Genomic DNA, 27,739 nt, shown 5'->3' with positions numbered 1-27,739 from the left:
ACCCGAGGAAGCTTTTTATCTGAGTCTTGTGGGATTTGGATTCCTAACTCAATTAAATCCATTCTATTTCTTTAGATTTGCTTCAACCAAAACATTCATGCTAAGCTTTAAAGTAAGCTTTGGTGAAAGGAGCAAAGTTTTCTTCTCAAACTCAAATAGTAATGATTTTCATTTCCTTTGCCTAATGAGATTAAAGTACTGAACTACTGTATTACTCTGGTGACCTCTTTCTCTTCGGTAAGCTGTCTCAAGTGTGGCAAACATGTGGCATATGGGAACAGAGGAAATGTCAAACTGGGGAGCAAAGATTTACAAAATTTAATATCTTTCATAAGCTTTAGCTTCTAGACTTAATATGGACACAAAAAAAGGAAGGAAAATGCCAGATGCTATAATAATATGGGTTCTTCTAAAATGGAAAAAAAAGTGTACAAACAGATTTATAATGACTTTTTGTAATCCATGGAGTGCAGATTTACTGTAGTTAATATTTTCTCTTTAAAGTTCAGTTAATATTGTTGTTCCTTGCTAAGTCTTTCATGAGGTTCCTATTGGCTTTAAACTACCATGTTTCGTTCTTGGTAGCATCTGCAGGAAAAGAGCATATATCATAAAAACCTCAATTAAAAATTTATTTCTATTTCATAAGCAAATGTGTTCTTTCTTTGATGATGAATTATCTCAGTGTTGTACTGTATATGGAAGATTTTCTTGTAGTTTTGTGGAACAAGCATAGTTGTTTGGTTGTTTTTTTCCCCCAGTCAGTTATATTCCACTTTTGGTAGTCATTAAATAACAGTATTTTTTATATAACAGGGGATCTAATTTGATTAACAAATTCTGAACTGACAATGGCTAAGTTTCTTATTTTGTCTAGTATGTATTTTCTAATTGTTATAGTACTGAGTGCTGTATAGTGTGCTTCAGAGTAATATCAATAATTTATTTTTCCATTGAGCCATTCACACAGACAATTTTAAAGGGCTCTTGGGATTAAAAAGAAATGCAAAAGAGAAGGGAAATATGTCCCTTTCCAAACCTGGGATGCTTGTATACACGTACACAAAGTAGTACACCGAAAGTTTAGCAATATCTGTTAGCAGCGTGTATTTTTTGTGATTTCTTAAGATATATAATTGCACAGCATAGAATAGACATTTCTGTTAAAAAGGACAACTATGTTTTAAAGCAAATGTGTCACCTGCTGAAGATACAGCTACATGGAGGGTAATGTTTGGGGTAGTCTTTAATCATTATTTACTCCTGTCTGATGGTAGGGGAATGCAGATCCTGGTCTGACCTACCCTGTGGACCCTCTTGTTTCCCAATGCAATGCTATTTTCAGCACAAATCCAAAACATAGCCTCATACTAGCTATGATGAAGAAAATTAAGTCTATCGCAGCCCAAACCAGCACAGTGCTCATTGCTGGGCCAAACATGGGTGCCATGACAGCCGTAGCCAGGCCATAAAGGCGCTGCCCTTCCAGACCTCTCTGTCCCCGTGCCTCCCTCCTCCCAGGCTCAGCCTTTGGGTCCACCTCACCTCTGCTCCACTTACCTGCCCAAGAATGTCTACAGGGAGAAGACATTATTCCCTCCTCAAGTGTTTAAAATGTTTCTGGAGTGTCTCAAAACCACTGACAATTACTAAATGGATTTCTGATGGCACTATATATTTGTATTAACTTATTGATATAAATATTGACATCATATCCCTGTCCAAGAACACTGTAATTACTGGATCCGTTCTTTTGTGTGCAAATGCATACACAGTTAATCAAATTGAAGCAGTGATGCGCACAGGAGATTATTTAAAAATTCTTGTCAGTTGTGGGAGAAATAGATAACTTTGTCCTATTGACTAAAGAAAAAGAAAAACCTTCCTAGAACTGCTTTATGCTCTTAAATGTTATACTGTATTTTAACTTCTAATTAATTGTAAGTATAGATACAAATGTCTGTCTGACATTATATGGCTTTAAATAAATCAGTTTGACTCTAGTAGAACTGCCTGTGGGCAATCAATACTTATCAAAATCACTAGGAGTTATATGCAGTTAACATATACTTTGACAAAGAATATTGATATTGTCAATCCAAGATCACAGTTTCAATATATTAACTATCTCCCTGTGTTTTAAGAGTGGAAGTAATGTCGAACAGATTAATAAATAGAAATATGTCTTTTTGAAAAAAAAAATGTACTGCTGCTGGCAACCTCATGGCCTATGTATACTTAATAATTATATGGTTAGAATTTTTAATCTTTGATAATTTAGTCTTTGATTCAAAGGCTGTTTGAAATATAGTGTTCCTCTGGGTCTCAGCTCTTCTAAAGCACTCACTGCAATTCTTTTCATTTCTGCACGGTCCTAGTCACATAGTTATCATAATGCAGCTTAAGAAATTTCCAGCAGCTAAGTCACATCAACAAGGTATTTGCACTTTCCAATGCACATGTCATAATTTGATTAATTTTAATCCTCTTGTATTATGAACTAATCTGCTGATTTTTTTCATATTTACTCCAAGTGGCGAGTCTTCACATATTTAGTTATCACAGTTCAGCTGATATTCAGCAACTTGTTTGTGATATTCATCAGTTGCTATTCAAGTGCTACTGAAATTCCAACATGAAGAAATCCTTGATCTTCCTCATAATCTCCAAAATGAAGCTAATGGAGAACAGTATGTATTTTCAGAAGCAGTTTCAATAAGAGATTGTGGGAGAGATTAAATAATTTTCCGTCTGCTATACAACATGATACACTAGTATTGTTCAGAGATTCTCTTTTCTTGGAAATCTTTCTAAAAGCCATCCTTATGTGTGCTTGTTCATCTTTTAGAAATTAGTGTAACCACTTCCCGTGGTAGTTTCTTTTCAGGTTGAGTTGCTATTTTGTTTTAGTCATTTGCAGTACCAGATGGAAATCCAAGACCAGTACATAACAGGCTTCATTTCCTCACATAATAATGTTGAGATTCCATATATAAATCATATAGTGAATGATAGAAATTGTATGACAGTTGCACTGAGTAGAAGTTATCTTTCAAAATAAATCATAGCATGTTTGGGGAGCAGGGAGGAAAGACACTTGTATTCTTGAGGTCCAAAAAGAACTGCAGATACTCTAGCATAGCCACATAAGAAGAAGCGAAGGATGTAGAACTGTCCTCAAATAAAGATGTATAGTAAATATAACAAGCAAGAAACAATTCATTTCAGATGGGCACTGATCGTTAACGCAGTTTAATATCAGGCTTTGGAAATTAATCTAGTAAACAAACTCCTGTGGTTTGTGGCTGTTGATTACATTATGCTGCCATCTCTATGCTGTAACTGTAAATGTACAGACGGTCTCTGAGCTGAAAATTAATAATTGAAAGAAGGTAGCACACAGAAGCACACCAAAGATTAGGGACCCGTGTACTGGGTGTGTCTGAGATGGAGGTTTTTTTTTATTCATAGCAGCCTGTATGGTGACGTTTTGGATTTATGACTAGAACGGTGTTGATAATACACCAGTGTTTCGACCATTGCTGATCAGTGCTTGCACCAAATCAAGGCTTCTCTTTTTCCCATTCTACTCCCCAAAGTAGGCTTAGGGGTGGAGGGCAAGAGACTGGGAGGGGACACAACCAGGACAGCTGACCTGAATTGGCCAAAGGGATATTCCACACCAAATAACATCATGCTGAGCAATAAAAATGTTGAGGTTTTGGATTTTAAGGTAGCCATTGCTCAGACACTAGCTGGGCATTGGTCTGCTTGTGGGAGGTGGTGAGTGCCTTTGCATCCGTTGTTTGGTTGTGGGGTTTTTTTCTCTTTCCTTCACTTCTTAAACTATCTTTGTCTTGACCAATGAGTTTTCTTGCTTTCACTCTTCCTATTCTCTTCTGTGTCTTGTTTCATGTGGGGCTTAGTGGTTGAGAAGCTGTGTGGGTGCTTGGCTGTTGGCTGGGGTCAACCCACAGAACCTGATATGTCAGTATGGGCTACGCTACCTTTAAACCTGTGTTTACTAAGACTCCTATATTACATAATATAGTGAACCAGGAAAGAAGAGTTTGAAAAAAGCAAGAGGGACTGAATAGACATCAATCTTGGCTTAAAGTAGGAACTTAGGAAGTTCAGCATGCATTTGCTTTTCGTTTGGTTCTCTGTCTTGCATAGGATATATATGTTTTGGTTTTTGGGTTTTTTAAAATAACTTTAATGTTTTCAATTTTTCTACAACATATTGGTGATAATTAAAGGATTAGTATTAATTCAGAAAAAAAATACTATTTAATTTTAGGTAAAAGAGAGAATAACATAAAAACTTCTACCAGATAGACATAAAGGTATTTTCATGCTTATTCAGCCTCTAAATAGCCCAATACCTAAGCATATGTACTCTGTTTCATGGTAGTGCAGTACTGTGAAGCCAAGAAATACAGCATTTTTAATTAATTTATGGCAAATCATAGCTTTCTTTTTCCATTACTCCTCTTCCTGTGGGTTGATGCATTTGCTGAGGTTCCTCAAGTACTAAATCTGCCACTTTTAAAACTTCTCTCAGATGGGGATGGGGCAATTGCAGTTTTTAGGACCTAACTTCTTTATTAGATGATGATATCCAAAATAATTTGTCTGTCTGTCTCCCTCAAATGTCCTTCAAAATCTTTTCTTTTCCTTACTGGCACCCCTCCATACAGCCACTATACACTTCTAGACAGAATGAAATATGTAATTTTTTAGCCTACAACATAATTTTTGCAAGAGTTTTCAAGAGAATGAAAAATGAGATTTCAAAATTAAAGTGCTATCATAAACAGAAGTGCAGCATAATAATATGCAAAGTTGTAATAGCAGCCAGTGCAAGAGAAAAGTTAATAATGTATAAAATATACTTGTCGTGGTCATTTGCAAATGTTAGTACTAATGATAAATCCATACTTTTTTCATGTTTCCTTTTTTAAACTGGTACTTCTTTGAAAGTCCAAAATCTGACCACATTCTCTTTCTTATTTCCATAGTGTGTTGCATTTCTAAGATCTGTGCCTTCATTCCTATCAGAGTTCATTTTTATAGCAAACAAAAGGATACACAAACCAAAAATAGACAATCTTTGCATTTCTTCATAATGAGAACACACACTAGAATACCATGTGTTATGTTGCATAGAGCTAATTGGCTCAGGCACTGTAATGAGTGTGTTATAAAGTATAAATTTCTTTTTTTAATTTTTTATTTTTTTTAAAGTTTGGTAGTCTAAATCAAAAGGAAGAAACAACCAAGGTAAAAAGAGATAATCAAGAACAGACTGATAGTTTTAACTTTATGATTTTGACCGTAAAATATTACTGTGAAAATTATTTTAAAGAAAATAATCTTTAGTCTTATGCATCTCTTAATAAACATTTTAAAGTTGTTTTATGAACAGCCAGTTAAGGGAAGCCTGTTTTCTTGACAGGTTATGCCTCGTACTTCTCCACCCTACCCAAAAATCTTAGTTGCATTGCTACAATATCCTTTGTTCACTTTCTTTGCCCATCATAGTTACTCTTTCTATGTACTACCATTTTATTTCTCCATCTGCTAATGCCCTCAACAAGTTCCTGGCTCTAAGAACAAGATCTGGTGCTTTCTCCCTTATGTAACCATTTTTCAAAATTTATGAGATCACTTCTTTGTCAGATTTGGTTGCAAATGGCTAATGTGTTCAAAAACCCTGAAATGGCTGACAAAAACCAGAAGGCACAGTGACATTGCATAAACCTCTCTGTAGGTAATTACATTAAGAACATAACTACAAACACAGACAAGCAGGAAGAAATGGATCTGTTAATTTTTATTCTATTAAATATTATTAAATGCAATAAATTTGGGAGAATTTACTGTTATAAATGTTTTAGGATAACTGTTTTCAAAGGCCAGACCTAAATTGTTTAGATGTCCAGAATTAAGATTTTCACCAATGTACTGGAAACTTGAAGACCTCCACAAACTCTGAAACCTATAAATTTAATTGAAGCTTTTGAATGAAGCCAGGCTGTATCAGTAGACCCAGGAGTTATTAGCTTTACTTTTTTCCTCCCTTTCAGCACTGAATTTTGCCTTGAAAATGATACATATGATCTTGAAAAATGAAGGGGAAGACCTTCTCAGTAATGTTAAATATTTTGTGTGCTGGCTCCTATCAGCAGGTACAGCCTGCAAGAAGCCTGTTTATCCAGCAGAACGATCTCATTATTAGGACAGTGATGTAGTGTGGTTTACTTCATACCCTGAAAACACTCAAGGAAATAACTGAGTAAATGATATTCATCCTGGACCCTGTATTGTGCTATTATGTGTAGCAGTACCTGGCAGCATATTAAAATAGAGATCAGGGACTACAACCATTCATTTGAAGGCAGTTCTAAAATTTCAAAGGTGTTGAATTATTCAAGTATTTTCCAATTTATAAAATAAAATAAAAGATGATTGACTGCTTGACTGCTGTGAAGATAGAATTAAAAACATTTTATAAGTCTTGAGTGTATTTTTTTTCCACAGTTGTTTTGTGCCAGCATAAATGTAGGTGCTGATTTTGTGTCTGTAGCAGCCATAACTAGGAAGGGAAACACTAGATATTTTCTTCGGTCAATGCCCTAATTATACACAAAGAAAAGAAAGAAAATCCAGTCAAAATAGAAATGGACCACAGTTAGAATACAAAACTGAATACAAATCCCTCAATCTACTTGATATTAACAAGTCTGGATGAACCACTCTTGTGTGAGCTGATTCTCCTCCTCTACTCCTCTCTTGTGAGACCCCACCTGGAGTACTGCATCCAGCTCTGGGGGCCCCAGTACAGGAGAGACATGGAGCTGTTGGAGAGAGTCCAGAGGAGGGCCACAAAGCTGATCAGAGGGCTGGAGCACCTCTCCTATGAGGACAGGCTGAGAGAGTTGGGATTGTTCAGCCTGGAGAAGAGAAGGCTCCGGGGAGATCTAATTGCGGCCTTCCAGTACCTGAAGGGGCCTACAGGAGAGATGGTGAGGGACTGTTTGTCTGGGAGTGTAGTGACAGGACAAGGGATAATGGGTTCAAGCTGAAGGAGGGTCAATTTAGATATCAGGAAGAAATTCTTCACCATGAGGATGGTGAGGCACTGGAACAGGTTGCCCAGAGAAGCTGTGGATGCCCCCTCCCTGGAAGTGTTCAAGGCCAGGTTGGATGGGGCTTTGGGCAATGTGGTCTAGTGGAGGGTGTCCCTGCCCATGGCAGGGGGGTTGGAACTAGATGATCTTTAAGGTCCCTTCCAACCCAGACCATTCTGTGATTCTATGATTCTATGAACATGAAGCCTTCGCTCTTTGTGTCTATGTATGAAGGCAATAATACAAGTGTTTAACATGCAAATATGTAACATTTTTAAGATGTCAATGTTAATAGAAAAATCTAAAGGTTTCTATTGAAGTAAAAGGTATCATGAATATAATTAGTCTTTGGGTCTTTGAAAACATATGTTTATATCCTTCAAGGAATTTGGAAGTCAGGATTTTTATTAGGTTTCTCATACATTCAAGTTTTCCTAGACTGCAAAATGCACATGTACTCTATACACCACATGCGGAGTGTATGTAGGAAGTGTCAGTTAGAGTGCATGTGTGCTATCATCTGTCTGAGTGCTCACAGTAATCTCATTTTTAAGGACATGACAGTCTATTTTTCTTTCTATTATTTGGTTTTAAGCTTCTGTTTATACTCCTCTGTTACAGTGGAACAGGAGCATTTCAAGCACAGATAGACAGTTATCTCCTGAAATATCACTGTTATCACAAAATATCACAGAAGGGTGTCTGTGTCTTATGATGAGAATGATGATCTTTTATTATATCTGTCAAAATTGCATTAGCACCTTCTCATAGATGAAGGCACATTGGCTGAGCAGCAGTGTGAGGTATTCCCTGGAAGATTTTTAAGGTATTAAAGCTTCCAGCTGTAATAAGGTTAATACAGATCTAAGTGACTTGAATGTCAGTGTTGGCAGAGTTTAACTGGTATAATATTTCTGTAAGTAGGAAGAGAAACACTGTCATGTTCACTTCATTGAAAGACCACATTGAGAAGAGGACAAATGTTTTCTTAAGATTTTCAGTGAATGTAACTGTAATAAATCACAGGATTACAGAATGGTTGAGGTTGGAGGGGACTTCTGGAGGATGTCTGGTCCAAACCTCTGCTCAAGCAGGGCCACCTACAGCTGCTTGCCCAGAAACATGTCTAGCTGGATTTTGGTTATGTCCAAGGATGAAGACTCTGCAACCTCCCCGAGCAACGTGTGCCATGGCTTGGTCACCCTCACAGTGAAAAGTGTTTCCTGATGTTCAGACAGAACCTGCTGTGTTTCAAGAGGCCCACTGCCTCTTGTCCTGTCTCTGTGCACCACTGAAAATAGCCTGGCTCTGTCCTCTTTGCACCCTTCCCTCAGATATGTATATATGTTGGTAAGATCCCCCCTGCGCCTTCACTTCTCCAGGCTGAACAGTCCCAGCTCTCAGCCTGTGCTCATAGGAGAGGTGCTCCAGTCCCTTAACAATCTTCATGGCCCATTGTTGGACTCTCTCCAGTCTGTCCGTGTCTCTCTTGTATCGAGGAGCCCAGAACTGGATATAGTACTCCAGGTTGCTGAGTATTGGGGAAGGTTCACCTCCCTCAATCCAGTGGGAATTCTTTGTCTAATGCAGCCCAGCTTGTGATTAGACTTTTTTGTTGCAAGGGCACATTGTTGGTTCATGTTCAACGTGGTTTCCATCAGGACCCCAAACCATTTTCTGTCAAGCTGCTTTCCAGCTGGGTGTCCTGCAACATATCCTTGGTGCATCGGGTTGTTCCTCCCCAGATGCAGGATTTTGTACTTCACCTTGTTGAAATTCATGAGGTTCCTGTCAGCTCATTTCTCCAGCCTGTCAAGGACTGCCTGGATGGTAGCACAACCCTCTGGCGTATCAGCAACTTCTTTCAGTTTTGTGTCAACAGCAAACTTGCTGAAGGTACACTATGCCCCGTCATCCAGATCATTACCGAAGATGTTAAACAGGACTGGACCTAGTATTGACCACCAGGGTACACCAGTAGTTAAAATATAAATTACAAATCCATAATATTATGATCATGCCAGTGTCCATATTTGGTTCAGTTGATGTTATCTTAAGCTGTCTGGTGAGACATTCTAATGTGGTTAGTGCCAACAAATGACCAAATAGTTTGGTAGATAGTTACATTAAAATGTAATTTGTTGTATTTTGTAATATGAAGTGTTAATGTGAAACTTTAGACAATTCTATACATTTAAGAGTTTTTGATTTGTATTCTCTTTCCATAGAAATGTCATCCAATTTATATATTTGAAATAACTATTTCACAGAGCATTAATGTAAATACAATGCCTACATATTCAAGCTATTGTTAACATTCTCCTTAAAACTCAGGAACTGAACTTTGATAAAGTTAATTTTCAAAAGTTTGGTAATGTTCTCTCTGGTTTTGCAGGTAAGTATAGAATACGTGCTAGCATGTTTGCCTAAGCCTCACTGGACTGCAGGTGATCCTTAGCACTTTTTAATGAGGAATAGCATGCTGAAAAAAAGTCAAGGATATCTGGTCTACATAGTTAATCCTTCATTCAATACGAAGGTTTGAAACAGTGTTGGTGTCATTCTGCAATATGTTGGATTCACCAAGCTCAGGAAACTGGGAACCATTAGAACTGAATATCCTGAGATAGAAAACATGACTAGCAGACTAATATTATAAAGCAAAGTGTACTAACTTAAATAGGCAGTGAAAGGCAAGATTATGATTTGATAATAAAGTATGATGAAGAAGGTATTACCTGGAAACTTATATTATAAAAAAGCTAAAAAATTAAATTATCAAAAATATAAATGAATTCTGAAAGAAATAGAAATCAGTTTCTTAAGTCCTATGGGCTAGCTAATAGCGTAGCCTTGTCTCCACTTCAATTTCTGCAAGAGTACATCTATGTCTTATTAGGGCCTTGTAAAGGTTACTAATTTTTAGCGACTGTTGGGTAGGAAAATTGGAACAGGGACATATTGTTGTCCCTTCCTGGTCTTAAAAGTAAACACAGGAGGAGACAATAGAAAGATATATGAAATATTTACCTGTGTGAATTCTGTTCACAATGAAAATTCATTCTAAAATGTTGAGGGTTTTTTCCTCCATCTTTCAGTGATGTGTGGAGATGTTTGTGTCTTTCTTATTTTGCTATGCATAATAAGTACTGTGGTATTATCCAAATGTAAATCTCAAAAATCACTAACCGGCATGCTATTCTCCCAAATAAGAGATGAAAATATTGTCTATCTTTAAAGTGCTAATACTGCTTTATCTCACACAATAGCTGGAATTCTCCATTAAAGTCAGTATTCAGCCAACTCTAGGGTGAGGCATTCGAATTCAGCTGTGCGAAAGCTGATTTTCTAAGCCAGCTAACTGTCCAAGCTCTTTTAAAGTTAACAAAGAGAAGTGGCAAATTCAAAGAACAAATATTTATATGAGTCATAGATATTCATTTTAAGATGAAATGAGTTGTTCTTTGGATGTATTGATTGCTTTATACTGACTGGAGTGGGTGCCTGATTAACTAGCTGAAGCTGGACATTGAGTTTTTAAGTGAACGAACCTAATGGTGAATTTCCATGGTTGAAACTCATTAACAATAAAACCATAAGCTTTTGTTAAGGAAGCCATTGTATCTGTACACCTTTTGTTGCTTTGGTATTCTTAACTAAAAATAATGGGGAGGTGTTGGATTTCTTTTTATTGTTGGGATTTGGGTTTGGGTTTTTTGGAACTCAAACAAATATGGTATTACCTTCTGATGAACAGTTATCGTGGGACAGTATTGGTAATGGCTGACATTATTCAACAGGTGAAGAATGTGAAAATTATTCTAGAAATATTGCTAATCAGAACAGGAAAAAATAAAAACATTAATCATCTAAATTAATTTGTAATGTACTTCTAGAAAGGCTGGAATTCCAAGTAAGATCTGTGTAACTTCTTCTCAAATAATCCCTTAAAATACTGACAGTAATTTTCCTGGCACTGGCTTTTTGCATATTTGCTCTTATTGCTCTTATTGTTAAAAAATCTCTTTTGCTTTTTCAAATGTATCTTGAACTTTCACAGTGTTTGGTTCAGGCCACAGCTCTTTGTCTTAATTTCTTCTGAGACTGATACCTTCTTTAATTTATATGGTTACCCTGAAGGTATTTGATTAATGCATTTCATAGATTGTGACACCTTGTGTACCACATGGCCTCTGTGTTGCACTAATGTAACTCCGCTATTTTGTAACTGATCATGCTGGAGTTCCACAAAAGAAGAAAAGGGCAATTGCTCAGTTACCTCAGAAATTATCAACATTTAACACAAAATCTTTTAATAACTCTGTTCTGCATAGACAAGTACATGACGATAATGGTGTGAAAATGCAGTTAATTTTTCAGGGATCAAAGAGTACTGCTAGTCATTCAATGGACCTTTTCTCAAATGCAGTGCCTTCCCACAATAAAGGTTGCTGTGTGAATAGTGCTCTCGGAAACCTTTGATAATCTCTTGTCATTTTGTCTTCTCTTTTAGCTGATGGATGCACTGACTGGTCTGTGGATTACAAGAAATATCAAGTTCTAGTGGGAGAACCTGTTCGTATAAAATGTGCACTCTTTTATGGATACATTAGAGCTAATTACTCCCTAGCCCAAAGTGCTGGACTTAGTTTGATGTGGTACAAAAGCTCTGGACCTGGAGATTTTGAGGAACCTATAGCTTTCGATGGAACTAGAATGAGCAAAGAAGAAGACTCCATTTGGTTCCGACCAACGGTGGTACAAGACAGCGGGCTCTATGCATGTGTTATAAGGTACTGTATTTTAATCTGTTGCATTTTAATTAACCAGATATGAAACATGGTTCTATTTATAGTGAGACTTTTGTGCCAAAGGAACATGTTTTCTGAGCATGTTCCTTTTTCTTCTCCTCCTAGTACTCCCTTCCCTGAAGTGTTTCATGCTTAAGTAGAAATTACTGTTGAATGTCTTTAACATTTAAAATTGTTTTTTGCATAAATCTAGGTCATTTATAGAAAAATCCAAAATTTATGAGATGGGTGGGACTGGATGCATAAGTCATGTGTTCCCAATTCTGGTTTAACTCTTACAGTCATTATCCTAGAGTAAAAAGTTTCTTTTTCACATTCAGATTTAATTTTATATGAATTTTATGTAATGATTTCATTTAATTCACATTTTTCTATTAAAAAATGTTATATTGATGTAAAGTAGATGCATCAAGGAAAACAGAAGGTGACATTTCAGCATTTTACAGATATATATCCTCTAGAATCACATCTGGCTTAACCTGATAATGGAGACTGGCTGCCAGATATTTTCCAAAGGCATTTAACCTTCTGATGCATCAAGCTTTATCACCGTAACTTGGACTAGATTCTGCTTCCTGCTTTCTGAAACAAGTGTTCAGCTTCTTTCTGCATCTTTAAAATGGTTTGCACTGAGATATTGTTTCCATCCCTTTGCAGTCAAAAAAAATCATCTAGGCACTTTCATATTGTCTCACAGCCTTACACTAGATTTTCACTAGATGTGAAATTATGCAAATTAGAATTTTTACATAAAAAGTACAGAGAATCGCTACTAATTGTTTAAAGGTTTGAAACAATTCATTACTGCAGTTAGTTGAACAGATGAAGCAGTGTTCCTGTCTGTCTGAATATCTATAAAAATGGTGTTACTGCTCATATACAATGCAAAGAGTCAAAAAGAAAGTAAGGCAACTGAGTAGGTAGACAAAGAACACACAATGAAGCTATTCCGATGTTGCAAGGAAAAAAAGAAAATTATTTTACCAGCAGCTGGAGATATTTAATGTCTACCACATGGTGGTGGTTGTTTTTTTTTTTGGGGGGGGGGGGGGGGTGATGTGGGGGTTTTTTTGTTTGTTTGGTTGGGGTTTTTTTTTTTGGTTGGGGTTTTTTTTGTGGGGTGGTGCAGGGGGGAATGCCTTCTGGGTTATGTGTGGTGAAGGAGATTTTTACCAGATGCTGTATTTTTAAAAACATTTGGGTTTTGACCTCTTTACATAATCTGTGAGACCTTTTATATCACATCATTTGTTCAATAGCATTTTCAACATGGTTCTTCTGATGGCAATGTTTTTTTTTTTCAAGAAAAACACAAATATCTACACATTATGCTACTTAAGGAGGATATTTAGGTTTTTTTAGGTTAATATTTTTTCAGTTAAGTGTGTAACAGTAGCCATGGAAATGGCAACACTTTGGTCAATTATTGCATAGTGTTATGTAAGATAACATAATTAATCTCCTCTGTTTAGATAAAGAAAACCTTAAATATCTGATATTACACTTTCCAGCAAGTATAGATAAATGTTGAACTTAGATAATCAGTCATACTTTAAAACATGTTTATCACGTCAACCTGTATTCATGCTTTTTATAAATGGATTTCTTTATCTAGAGGTAGGTAGGGGCATGTTCTAATCTGCTCTAAGCTACATACTGTTTTCTTAGCACTTGCTTAATTTCCAGTTGTCAGTGTTTATACATTGTAGATTGATGATAGGTTTTAAAAAATACAGTACTAATTAGTTTGTGATCCCAAATACTCTCATGAATAGTTACAAAGCCTTTCACCTTGAGGACACCCACTAGAGTAAGGATGTGTTTGTTAAAGTGTTGGTACTATGACGTCTGTGCTTGTTATATCAGTGCTACAGTTTTAGATTTGTTGGATGGAACCTTTCAAGTGTATGATCAAGATGGTTATTGTTAGAAAACACAATCCTCATTTCAGTATCAGAGGAATATACTCTTTTGAGTGTTTTGTGCATACAAAGGTTACTTTCAAATCGTTTTTGAATGCCCATTTTGAATCAAGTTTAAAACTTAATAGTTTATGTTCCTGAGATAAACATGTATTTGATACTTTAATTACTCAGAAATATAATGGTTCCTTTTTTCCCCTCGTTCCTTCAGATTCTTACATTATAAAATGATTATCTGACCAAAAAAAAAAAAAAAAAAGGAGGCTGAACTGACGTCATCTGGCAAAATTATGTACTTTATCTGTACTTCCAAAGATATTACTACAGAAATATCTAGAAAAACCTCTGACATCAAATAGCTGTCTACTGCTCTTTACTGCTCTTTAGCGTCATCACTGAAATCAGAATACGCAGCCCCGCTGTCACTTTGTGCTTGGATACTGGTAGAATGTACCAAAGAATCTGGAGAAGGATTAGTGAACAACATCTGTAATTTCTTTCAAGGAACAAGGTGAAGATTGCAGGGATGGAATTTAGATTTTTTTTTTCTTACGGGTTTGAAGTTTTTATTTATTTTAATGACAAGGGCTTTAAAAGCCTTCAGAATGATGTTATAAGCTATTTTAGTTTTGAAGACCCCATTAAGAAGCTCAGTTAAGAGGCTCAAAATTACCTAGTAGCAAATTTATGTTTAGTGTTATGCTTGCAGTAACTTGAGCAGGAGAAGAGGGAGAAGAGACGTACCTGCGAGGTAATGAGAGCAGGCAGTAAAGGGCAAACGCACAAAAGCAGAACTACACTTTGAATAAATGGCTCTGCCTAGTTTTTATTTCAAACTTACTTGGAGGGGTGGAACAGTCCAGTACTTACTATTTTCTTTGCTCAGAAGCTCATTTCTTCACAGTTCTGTGCCTTTACTGCCTGTGCCTACAGTAAGGAAGAGAAATATATCTATTGCGCGGGACATGTAGAGAACAACGTGCTGGAACAGACTGTATGGCACTAAATAGACAATATTAAAAGGGTAGTTAGTGGACCAAACTAATTTCTACAGTGACTACATTACAGTAGAAACATTCACATTTTTAGTGAAATTAACCTATGGATAATGGTGAAGGCTGGCTTTTTTTCCTTCAGAAGCAAAGAAATGACCTTCATCCTTCTTCACTACTGTTCACAATACTCTCACCTTTAATTTCTTATCCATGCTTTTCTTCGTATGGGAAGCTGGTTGCCATAAAGGAATCGAGAAAATCAAGACTGAGCCTTATTATCAAGGCACTGCTGCACACCCGTAGCTGGAGAAGAGAAGATGGGCAGCTAGAAATAGCTTTTAGCTTACTACAATCAATACAAGGACTGTGAGCTGATTGGTATAAAATGTATGGTCTTATACCCTGCTTTCAAGGAAGAAAATAATGTAGTTTGTTTCAGATACAGCACCACACCATTTCCTGCAACTTCTGTGTGCTGCAATTTTAAGGAAGCAGAAGATAGAAAATATTAAGTCTTTCAGTGCATGTCACATCACACATTTGCTTGTTGTTTATCATATATGGGCAGTAAATATAACTAGATAAGCTGCACAAAGAATTAATATATATATTCAACTCAAGCTCCCAGAAATATATGTATGTATATATACCAGGTATAACAGTAAGTACTTAAGTAGTTTCTGTCAAACTTTCTGCCTCCTTTAATGTTGCAAAAAAGCTGAAATATCGTTCCCGTCAAACTGATATTTCCTTCACATTTTCATCTTTTCTTTCCCTGCCTGGAAACTTCTATTACAGTATCTTCATTAATAGCCCAACCTAACATCAGCTCAGGTCATTGGGGCCCAAGAGGAAGGCTGTATTGGGATTTATGCTGAAGTGCTACAATGGGTTGTATTGCAAAAGATGAAATAGGTTTTTATGATACATTCAGTCAGAGTTTTGCATTGATATGTCAGTTAAATAGTATTTAGACATCATCTTTATCACCACATATAATGCATGTAGCAATTCAGACATCTTTCTGAATCTGAATATGCTCTTACTAACCACTGACTTTGTTGTTTTTAAAGTCATCTTTTAAAGTGAGGTTGCTTTTACATCTGTAACTGGAAATGCTCACTTTAGAGCTAGAAGTAATGTACTTTCCATTGTAGAAATCAGTTTGGACATAGAACATATAACGTCTTCCTTTGTCTTACATTTGTCCTTAATAATGATGGTAGTAGCACCTATTTACTTTTCTGTGGTTGAGTCTTTGTGCAGACTTATGTGTTTGGATGTTTACAAACATCAATTGCTTTGGTGAGCTGTAATCTGTAGTGGAGAAAAATGCATACAAGCAACTAAGTCTTGTTCAGAAACATGAGAGTGGCTATAAAATAAGCATAAGATCCAGCCAAAAATAGGTAAGAGTAGAAATTTAAATAATGCATTATAAATTACATTGCAGATTAAAAACCTTCTCCAACTTAAAATAAATTCATTAGGTACTTACCAGCCATAAAAATACTGCCTATAGTTCATTCAATGATATTCAGCTTTGAAGGTTCAAATTCAGATGACTGCCAGGTTCAAACTGGGAATAACAGCAACTATGGGGATGGTTCAAATGTATTTGCAGCCCCAAACCTGAACATCTGCCTGAGAATCTTTAACTGTTTCTATCAGTCACAAGCAATCTAGCATTTTGGACAAAAAGGTAAAGACTGAAATATTGAAGCATATAGAAATTTCTAGGTTTACTTCAGAAGGAAGGAAGGAAGGAAGGAAGCAGGCAAGCTTTAATTTTTGCTCCTTATCTGTATTTTAAATAACTCTGCTCAACTTCACAGCAGTTGTCTTTTTTATTTTTATATTTACACATAGATATACACATGCATCCACACATACAGACATTAAGTTGCTGAATCACAGAACTTCCCTGCCATATAGTTTGGTTAGTATATGAATTTTATTTAAGACAGAAATAAAATAGAATACCTTTAGTGATATTTTAAATGAAAGAACATTAATTTTCTCTACAAAATTTTCAACTAAACTGGCTTCAAATTATTTTTGAAAAGTATCACAGTGTAGGATACTATACAATATTACTTTTTTTTTTTTTTTTTTTCCCCCAGGCATGTTTGGAAACCTGCTGTGAATTTATGAAAAATAGTCCTTTATCTTAATCACGTAAAAATTCATTTTAATTGTAAATAGCATAAATTTCTTCTGCTAGGTAGGATGTGTTCCTGTGCTAATTATCTTTAAATACAAAAAAAAAAAATGGTTTACTGTAGTTTAACAGATCTAGTTTTGAGAAATCTTATCAATTATAGCTTAACCAATGAAACTATTTAACTGTTTGTTTATGTACGGCTAGTTAAAATAATTGCAGTTATATGAATGATGCATTATTATCCGTACACAGTTATTTTGTGAAATAATCATGAGATTAAAAATATGAAGTTTAAAATAATGACGTATGCAATTTATTTTTAGAGAAAATCCAATAGTCTTTAGTTTGTTTCTTTGTTGTTAAAGAGGTTGTGGACCCTACCTATTACCTGCCGTAACTTGTTGAATTACCGGTGTTTTTTCCTATATTATGAATCACAGAATCATAGAATGGTAGGGGTTGGAAGGGACTTCTGGACATCATCTAGTCCAACCCCCCCTGCTAGAGCAGGATCACCTAGAGCAGGTTGCACAGGATTGCGTCCAGGCAGGTTTTGAATATCTCCAGAGAAGGACACTCCACAACCTCTCTGGGCAGCCTGTCCCAGTGCTCGGTCACCCTCACAGTGAAGAAGTTTTTCCTCATGTTCAGATAGAACTTCCTGTGTTCCAGGTTGTGCCCTTGCCCCTTGGCCTGTCACTGGGCACCACTGAAAAGAGTCTGGCCCCATCCTCTTGACATCCACCCTTTAGATATTTATAAGCATTGATGAGATCCCCTCTCAGTTTTCTCCAGGCTAAACAGACGCAGCTCTCTCAGCCTTTCTTCATACGAGAGATGCTCCAGTCCCCTCATCATCTTTGCAGCCCTCCGCTGGACTCTCTCCAGTAGTTCCCTGTCTGTCTTGACCTGGGGAGCCCAGAACTGGACACAGCACTCCAGATGTGGCCTCACCGGGGCAGAGTAGAGGGGGAGGATAACTCCTTCAACCTGCTGGCCACACTCTTCTTAATGCACCCCAGGATACCATTGGCCTTCTTGGCCACGAGGGCACACTGCTGGCTCATGGAGAGCTTGTTGTCCCCCAGGACTCCCAGGTCCTTCTCCGCAGCACTGCTTCCCAGCAGGGCAACCCCTAACCTGTACTGGTGCTTGGGGTTGTTCCTCCTTGGGTGCAGGACCCAACACTTGCCCTTGTTGAACTTCATTAGGTTCCTCTCCTCCCAACTCTCTAGCCTGTCAAGATCTTGCTGAATGGCAGTGCAGCCTTCTGGTGTGTTGGCCACTCCTCATAGTTTTGGATTGTCAGCAAGTTTGCTGATGGTATACTCTGTCCCCTCGTCCAGGTCATTGATGAATATGTTGAATAAGACCAGACCCAGTAATGACCTCTGGGGCACACCACTAGCAACAGGCCTCCAACTAGACTCTGCACCGCTTATCACAACCCTCTGAGCTCTGCCATTCAGCCAGTTCCCAACCCACCTCACTGTCCACTCATCCAACCCACACTTCCCAAGCTTACCTATGAGGATGTTACGGGACATGGTCTCAAATGCTTTGCTGAAATCGAGGTAGACAACATCCACTGCTCTACCCTCATCTTGCCAGCCAGTCATGCCATCATAGAAGGCAATCAGATTGGTCAGCCATGATTTCCCCTTGGTGAATCCATGCTGACCGTTCCTGATTGATAACCTTCTTTTCCTCCACATGCTTAAAGATGACATCCATGGATGAACTCTTGTTCTTTTCATTTCAAAAAGAATATGTATTACTACGTATATCATTCTGTTGGTTCCTAAAAACCATACATTACACATAGCCATAGTACACAATTGTTTAATGCATTATCAGAAATCCTGAATCTAGAATGTATAAGAAAATCTTTGCTTTAGTGAAGAAAATGTTGAACAAAAAAGAAATACAATTAATTTTTCATATACCTTGTGCAAGCAGCATTTCTTTATCATCTTGAATAATGTAAAACATTTCACGGTACCAACCATTTTCAAAATCTTTCTTACTGTAGGAAGGGCTTTTACCCTGGCCATATATACTTATAAATGTTTTTAGTTATTTATACAGTTTTTACCAATTATTATCTCCAGAAAAGAGTAATTGTTCTGTTTCCAATAGATGTTAAATCTGAATGAAAATCAAAAACAACAAAAAAGATTAAATATCTGAAAATTAAGCCTTACAGCAGTTTATCTTACAAGTTCAAAATCATGGTGTTCCCTAGATCTGCATGGGATCCTTGGTTACATTTAATTGTCTTAATAACAAAGAAATCTGACAATGGATGAGAGAAATAAGATTTCTTAAAGGAAGACCAAATGTGCTAGCAATACACAGAAATAACTCTCAGAACAGCCTGCTATTCTATTAATTCCTTTAAGTAAATATCATCACAGTGGTAAAGTAATTAACAGAAAAAGAGCACTAGAAACAGGTTTAAAATTACTCCAAAGTAGTTTAGAATGCAGATTTGCAAGAGTTTGGTAACCATGACAAGGAATCTGTCTCTCAGGATGATCGAGGTTTGATACATCTCCTTTTCAAATGTAAGCTTGGTAGACTAGCCTGACATCCATGAAATTTTTCACTGTGATTTACTTAGGGATGCCTTGGTGAGTAGAAAAAGACTTCAGGCTAGCATTAGGAATTTATACAGGTTGAGTTTCTGGAGCTTACACTGTATCCTGTTCAGATGGAAAAAGAAGTTGCTAGTTCCTAGAAATAAATGAGATCTGGGATTTTCTTGAAGTTGATGCTTGTTGGATACCAGGTGATTGAAATCTACTCATTCTCCACTCCCCATCCTTCTGACACTGCAGGAGGTCAGCTCTCTGACATCAGTGTCTTTATTCTACATGATAAATACCTTTCACATGCATTAGGATAAACTAAATGCCTAATAGTGAAGAGATAAACAGGTGAGTACAGGGTACTGCTTCTCATTGTTAAGTTGATATAAGCTATGCATGAATTCCAGTGTTTGTTTACCATTTGCTTGGCTCAGTGAGAACTTGACCCCGAAAAATAAACAAGCATAGTGATGAGTAGATAAAGGGGCAATGTGATCTTTACAGTGTGTAGAGGTATGATTTTAAGAGAAGAGTCTTGGTGGACTAGATGTAGGCAAGTCTAGAACTAAGTTAGTCCAGAAAATTGTTTTAGGTAAGACTTCATTGAAGGGTATGTTAATTTATGCCGAGAGGCAAATAAGTAATGTCTGTATTTACACAGAATAGGGCAAAGATGTTGATTTTGAAAAAGAAGAAATTGGTGTATTTAACTAAGCAGAAGCCATTGTTAATATCCTATTTTAACAGCTCTGAACTTACAGAAATGTCATAGACAATGCTTGAGGAGAGAACTATTTGAAGAAAAGCCTTATATGTGACACCAAGTTTCTTTTACTACTAATTCTTTGTTGTTGAGAGATCTGCTGAAATACAGCAATGTAAAAAATAGCTTAGTCTGACTATTGCTTCCACTGTTTTAGTAGAGTTTTGTTTTTTGTTTTTCCCTGAGTACTTTTAGCAAACCAGTTTCACTTGTCCTTTGATTATCAAGGTTCTTCTTGTCATGACTAAATTAATATTTCTGATCAAAAAAAGTAAACACTTCAGATCTTGTTTCAGTACAATAGCAAAATATGACTATATTATTTGGGGGGTTTTGGGGTTTTTTTGTAGCTGTAATTTAAGAAGGAAAAGTCTTAACATGTAGTCAGGTTGTATTAATATGCATTGTTTGTAGTAAGGAACACAGTTTCTCCTTTGTTAAAAAGAAGACAATATTTTGTCCATTTTACACTTTCCTACTAACTTTATTCATCTTAGAAAAGGACTAAGAGCCATGTACCAGTATGGAAGAGGTGGCCTATCAACTGCCCTTTTAGCAAATGTGGGAGAAGGGAAAAGTACAGATAAAGTTAATTCTATGTAATAAATACTTAAATCAAGGGTAGATAATTTTCTTCCAGGCACTAGAGAAAAAGGAAGATAAAGGCAAAGAACTAAAATGACTTGCATATATTTTCAAAGCAATGGTTTCAATTTTTTCTTTGTTTCCAAAGTTGGTTTATAGATTATTTTGTTATTGTTTCCTCTAACAGAATTAAAAAACCCCAAGTTGTATAGCTAGTAATAATATGAGCCTCCTACCTTTTGTATGGTCATTTAAGTTTACTCTTAACATCTTAATCTGAAATTGTGTTTTGAATCTCTTTCCTGCAAATGCTTACCTCTGTGTAGATAAAGAGCCTGTGGACATCAAATGCAATTTAAGCATCTAGACGCTAAATAGCTGTATGAGAATTGTTTCTTTAATTCCCATTTTTCTCAGGCCGGAGAGCAATTTAGCTGATGTTAAAATATAGCAAAGACTTGATTCAGTTACACAGGGATAGGTGTCTAATACTGATTTGGAGGCACTAGGAGCATTTCCAAGATGTTTGCAAGGGAATGACATACACGGCACTGGATCTGGAGGAGGATCAATGTGGGATACATTTGATCAAGCCACATGCCGCTACGGGCCCCCTCTTACGTAAATAAAATGAACTTTTTGTGGCTTTTCAGCTAAACCATTTGCTAGACTACATCAGCCAGACTGACAGTTACATTCATATACCTGTGTGCTATGTCTAAACTTGTACTATAAGTGGATCACAGAACTGAAATGTCTTAAACTGAATCCCAGACTGAATTAACTGCATTTGTGTATTCATAGTATATACATTTAAATGCACTGGGCGATGTGAAAGTTAAGGGACATATCTCTGTACTCAGTGCTATGTCATGAGACTGACATTTTAAAATATTAAACTCATTTCAAGAGTCTATAATGTAAGAATGTAATGTGATTGAATTAATTTATAATCTAAATTCTTCTCAAATGCAAATCTAAAATAGTGGTTGAGGTTCCTAAAAGTAATCAAAATGACTTAAAAGCCATCAGTTCTACAAACAAGACTCTTTCTTAGTAATTAGATTAACATTTCCAAGGTTTCTGCACAAATAAATATTACAAATGCTCCTTTAAATAAAGGAAAGAAAAGCAGCGGCTGAGATTCTTTAGTCAGACTCCAAGAAGCATCAAATATTAGATGATCTGGTGTGAAGTCTTGCATGACTTTTTCAGAAGGGTTGAATCTAAAAAGGGTGTGTGTGCCATGACCCAGAAAGGTTACAAATACAACAGAGAGACTGAAGACAACCTGCCTGCTGACTACTTTCTGGTGCCACTATGGTAGGAATGAGAAAAGATGGGAAGAACATGGTGTTTTCAGGATGTCTGGAATAATTCAATCACCCCTTGCTTCCAACAACAATTAATCTATTTCCCCATGAAGTTCTTTCATGGTCCTTGTTCTGATCCTTGCTTGTATCTCCTCTCCCCTCATAAATCAGAGAAAGGCACCCAATATTACAAAAAATGAAGAAGAGGTAGTGTGGTCCCCAGTGTATAGAAGATTGGAAAGATGGAGGCGTCTGCCCCTCTTTCTCTTCTCTCCAAGCTTCTCCTCTAGTTTGATCAAATCACAAAAAAATCCTGTGACTTCCTTTTTATCTGATATAGGAAGAATGGAAAAACATCTTTGTTACAAGTCTTCAGGCTAGGAGCTTTAGTATTTATCAAGGAGGTGTTCATGTGTGCTATGGAAAATTCAGTAAATATAAGAGGATGGCATGGTTATAAAAGTTTAATAAAAGAAAAATGTTTGGGTGGGTTTCTTTATTTCAAGAAAATTTAGGTGCAAATAGGGTTGACTTTTGGAAACTTGTTATAGTCAAAACAAAAACACTGAAGTGGAAAACTGTGATAAAAGTATCAATGAAAAATGAGTACATCGTAGTAAAATAAAATGCATTTTTTCATTTAAATTTTCCAGCATGTCTAAAAGATTTTTTTTTTGCCAGTCCAGGAAATAATTTTACTGAAATTCTGGCTCCTAGACAAAAGCACTAGTAAGAGATTGCTTTCAGGTGTTATGTGGTTTGGGTTTTTCATTTGTTTGGTTTTTTTAGACCAACTTCTAATGGTAATATTATTGTTCCAGAGAAAATCTTAAAAGGAATGAATCACTTAAAAAAAAAAAAAAAAAAAAGTCCGAGAACTGGACAAAGCTTATAAGATATCTCTCAGCTCATGCACACAGCACCAGATTTCTCTGTGTGGTTTTGTTTTGGGTTTTTTGGGGGTGAATAGTACCTGGTTCTCATTAGCAAGCCATATGAAAGAAAATTAATCAGCTATGCTATCTGACCAAAATGTAAAGTTTTAAATGTAAGACCTAATAATAATAATAAAGGGAATAATTGGGAGATTAAAAAATTGTCTTGATTATTTTGAGGACTTATCTCACCAGTTTGGAACATCAAAAAATTTGAGCCTATCCTTTTGGAAGAAAAATGCTATCTCTCATCAAAAAGACAGGACACCATGAGTTGCAGGGAAGGGAGGGAGATACAAGTGGAGAAGAAACTGAAGAATAAATGTATTAGCCCATAGAATCTCGAAGGCAAGCTATCAATATTCTCTTGTTGGAAAGCCTTGTTCTGACCTAATTTTGTTTTGCTTGTTTTTTCAGTCTCTAAAGTTTTAAAGAAATCCCTCTGTTTCTCCAGTCATGTCTCTAAACAATTTTTAAGTGAATCATATTGATGAAGCCTGTGGATTTTATCTATTTTTACTGTGGAGAGGGTTTCTTACATAGAATTTTTTTAAACAGTGATGGCTATTAAGATGCATTATCCGTGCTTTTCGGGGTATCTTCCAATAGTCACAGATGGGTTTATCAAAATTTACTAATCTGAAAGTCTACTAATAAAAGCAGAAACTTGAAATTAGATGCCAAGGCAAGTCTCTGTTACACACACATTTTTAATCAGCTATATATAAAAATTATGTCATATATAATATTATATATAATTATACTACTATGGGAAAGACTATGCATCATTTTTCTGCTAAAAATGACATTTAGCATTTATATGGGGTTTTTGTTTCTTAATCAAAATGTAAATTAGATGCTGCCCATATCACTGAGATGGTATAGTTTAATAATTAATACTCTTGCTGAAGAAAACTGGAGATCCAGGCCCTCACAATATTCACTATCTTGAAAAAACAATGAATAGATGTTATTACATTTGCATATTTCCTGGGATTGAGGAAAAAAAATATTTAAATCAAATATTCTTCTAAGTATTTTGGTAAATAATAATTTGTTTTAGTAGCATCCATTTGCAAATGTTCATGTCTATTAAAGTATGTGTGGATAAGATATTTGACTCAAAACAGTTCATGATCTCATTATGAGATAGCTGATAGCTGGTGACCATGGAGGGAACTGAAGGAAAAAGGCAACAGATAGATACTCATTTACGCAGCCTGTATGTTAATGAAATATTGCCTTGGAAACGTAGGGCATGAGGAGAAGCAAGTTAGTTACTGAGTCTGGCAATGTCAAATAGCTGGTTTTCCATAGACGTGCTGATGCACATGAATCAATAGTCTAGTGTGAAGAGGGTAGACTACTTGGAGAAGTCATGTGAGACCACAAAGTGACTTCAGGTTTGATGTGCTAGAAGTAATAAAATGAGATCTTTTAATACCTAAATCATTTGGATTCAAAGAATTTTACTCTTTCTATTATGATAAAGTCAGAGTTCACAAGTAAGCATAAGATAAAGATCCGTGTTTGCAATGACCATAATTCATAATTAATTTTTTCATCATTTCCAGTGGGGACTGTAGAATGATGAAAGTGTAAGTCTTTTGTAGTAAATGTATCCAGACTTGATGGTAGTCTGAAACTGGTGAATTTACAATTTATTTTTTTTATGTCTTCCAGACATAAAGTTTACAAGCAGATTTAGCAAGTAAAAATTATTTGTAACACTGCAAATCATATTGTGCAGATATGCCCACTACAGAGGAAAACTAACGACACTTGCATATTTGGTGCTTGCTTAGTGCTACCATTTATCAAAGTAACATAGCCTGGCGCTGCTGCTTTCAGAGGTGATGAGGCTGACCCAACAGATCTTGAGGTATTTAATTGCAGAGGCTGAGAAGATGATCAAAGGTCAAGATTGTCTCTGTAATCTTAATTCAGCCTTTTAATGTAGGAAGCATTATGATAGAGCCTTTGAGTGCTAAACTTGGACTTCATTTAGAAAATTAATCAAGATTGGACAGTGAGGAGGGCTCCTGTTTTCACTTATAAGAGTTAGTGTGTGCATGTGTGTGTGTATGTACATCTATACCCATAGTTGCACCAGCATACACATACAAATATATATAAATGTGCATAGTGAACCAAGAAAGAGGAATAAAGGCAAAAAGGGATGATCTGAATACAGTTGATGAGGACATGCTTGAAAACTGGATTTAATTTTTGTCTGTCACAGACTTATGTGAGTATGGCCAAGTCACTGGAATGAGTTTAGTCTTTCTCCTTTTGGCCACTCTTTTTCAGGCTGCACTGAAAAGAACACCTGAGGCATTATTTCAAGGTTTTTTGAAATAATGCTAATAATGACTATGGAAGTTAAATTTGTCAATGAGCAGGAAATCTTTATAATATGACCTTTCCATGACTTTGGCATTTATTTTTTCAGCCTTGCATGCTAAATCTTAACATGAACTATTTAAAATATATGGCAACATATAAGGAGATAAGGTGGCTTTTTTTGGTTTACCTGTTTTTTCTGGATTCATTTTCATACATACACCTGTTGTCTGAGAGTGAAAAAGATCCCAAAATATTATATTTAATACAATCATGTAATGAAATTTAATTAGAGGGTTTTATTTAAAAATAAATAAACTTTTTTTAAAAAGTAGTCTAAAAAAGAAATTTAAAATGATTGGGTTTTTGCCTGATGTGTTAGGTTGCTTTATGATAGCCTTGAAGAACTAAAAATGCTTTTGATATATTCTCTTTTCAGTTATTTACAATACGTAGTGAAAAGAACAAATAACAGGCAGTTATTTTATATTTTTTTCCCCTTTCAAACAAGTCTTTCCACTTTCAAGCACAAGGTAAACTGAATAGGTTTAGCAGCAAGGAATAATCAACTACACAATCAGCTTCAATTCTGTGATGTTCTTGAGTTTTTTAAGATCAAGTTGGCTGGCTTCTAAGGGCAGAGTGTACAGATTAAAGTTCATCACCTTCAACTGTGGGTTATTAAAGTGACAGAGAGATTGCTCAAATGAGCACAAGTGCTAATGCCTTTTCAGTGATGTTTTCATGACATTTTTGTTATGATTCTGTTGGTTGTTTTTTTTCCCCTGAACTGTCTGTCTACCTTTTCTGGACATTGCAATTAACCCCATTGGATATAAACAGCTTGGTTCAGTGTTTAGTTCCAGGTGCAGTTCTGCCTCAATATTCATTCTAACTCTACTGTGTTTTTGTAAAGTTTTATAACTGAAGGGAATTCTTCTTTCCAATGTGTGGCACCTAGCTTCAGGCCAAGGCCGGGTAGATTAGGGATTCTTGTATGGTACTAGTCAGGCTTTGGATTATCTATTTAATGCCCAACTAAGATGCTTATCACAACTCCCTGAAGTGGAGGGGGAGAGGGAGAGAGGCAGAGGAGAAGTACAACATAATGAGACATCAGCACTGTATCTCTTGGTTTTGCTGTGAGTTGTAGCACCTAAAACATTTCCTGAATAACTGATGGGACAATTTTCCAATAAAGGCTTGTGGAGAACTGCAGGAAGAAGCATTGGCAGTCATAAGATATTAGGAAATATACAAGTGATTTTTGTTCTATAGGAAGTCAGCCTCAGCCAGGGCCTAGGGGAGAAGACAGAGGGATGATCCAGGGAGGGAAAGTGTGCAGCTGGTATCAACAGTTGGAAAGAGGAGGAGTGTGAAGATTTCTTTGGCACTTCAAGAGAAATCTTTTCAATGCTTACGGGCAAAATTTAAGAAACTACAGGCTTTCACCTGTGCATAGCAGCTGCCATTTACCCCATATCTAGTTCTCTACTTCATCTGTTAACTTTGTGCTCCCCCATTCAGAAAGTTGGCTTCAATTATTGTTGATTTTCTTGATCCAGCAAGAACTATTTCTCTCTTCCACAATTTCTAGGAAAGGTCCTTCTGCATTTTTGCTGCCTTAATAACTGGAATTCTTCTCCTTCATGCATGGATTTGAATATGCGTATATGTATATTATTTGAAGATAAATACATATGATATAATAATGATATTACCTGCATATACATGCATGTTCAATGACTTTGAGGCCCAGGTTCACAGCCACCCTCAGTCTAGATTCTTACATGTTACAAATAGCAGTCAGTAACCCCCAGCTGTGGTATGTTATTAAATGAGCACATAGTCAAATACACCCTCATGGCTGTGTCTTTACAGGTAATAGGTAAATGACAGTCACAGGCAGTTTCTCTGTGTGACATTATATCTACTAAAATTAATGTGTTTCATTGTGTCTTCAGTATTGTTTAATGTATGACTATTTATATGATACTTTACTGCCAAAGGTTGAATCAATAGCATTCAAAGTTGTGTTCATTATCTAGTGATATGTACTAAAAGTAGCTTTGCTAGTAGCATCTTTGCTTTTGGCTACAGTTTTCTTGCATTGTTTTCTGTTTGTGGATTCACAGCAGTAAACAAGTCTTATAAAAATTTATTTCAGCATAATATTTACAATTA

General features: G+C 36.2%; 1 protein-coding gene across 1 annotated transcript in view; it reads left to right on the top strand.

Annotated features, from left to right (window-relative positions):
• The window catches only part of IL1RAPL1 (interleukin 1 receptor accessory protein like 1), a 772,877-nt gene that overhangs the window by 405,308 nt on the left and 339,830 nt on the right, over positions 1 to 27,739 (top strand). Inside the window, exon 3 of the mRNA XM_075774760.1 lies at positions 11,647 to 11,926. Within this exon, the coding sequence (XP_075630875.1) occupies positions 11,647 to 11,926 (280 nt within the window). The remainder of the gene's footprint in view (positions 1 to 11,646; positions 11,927 to 27,739) is intronic.

This window comes from Balearica regulorum, chromosome 1 (assembly GCF_011004875.1).
Source record: "Balearica regulorum gibbericeps isolate bBalReg1 chromosome 1, bBalReg1.pri, whole genome shotgun sequence".
Lineage (NCBI taxonomy): Eukaryota > Metazoa > Chordata > Aves > Gruiformes > Gruidae > Balearica > Balearica regulorum.
Note: the sequence above shows the minus strand (reverse complement) of the source record. Positions and strands in the feature narration are given on the sequence as shown.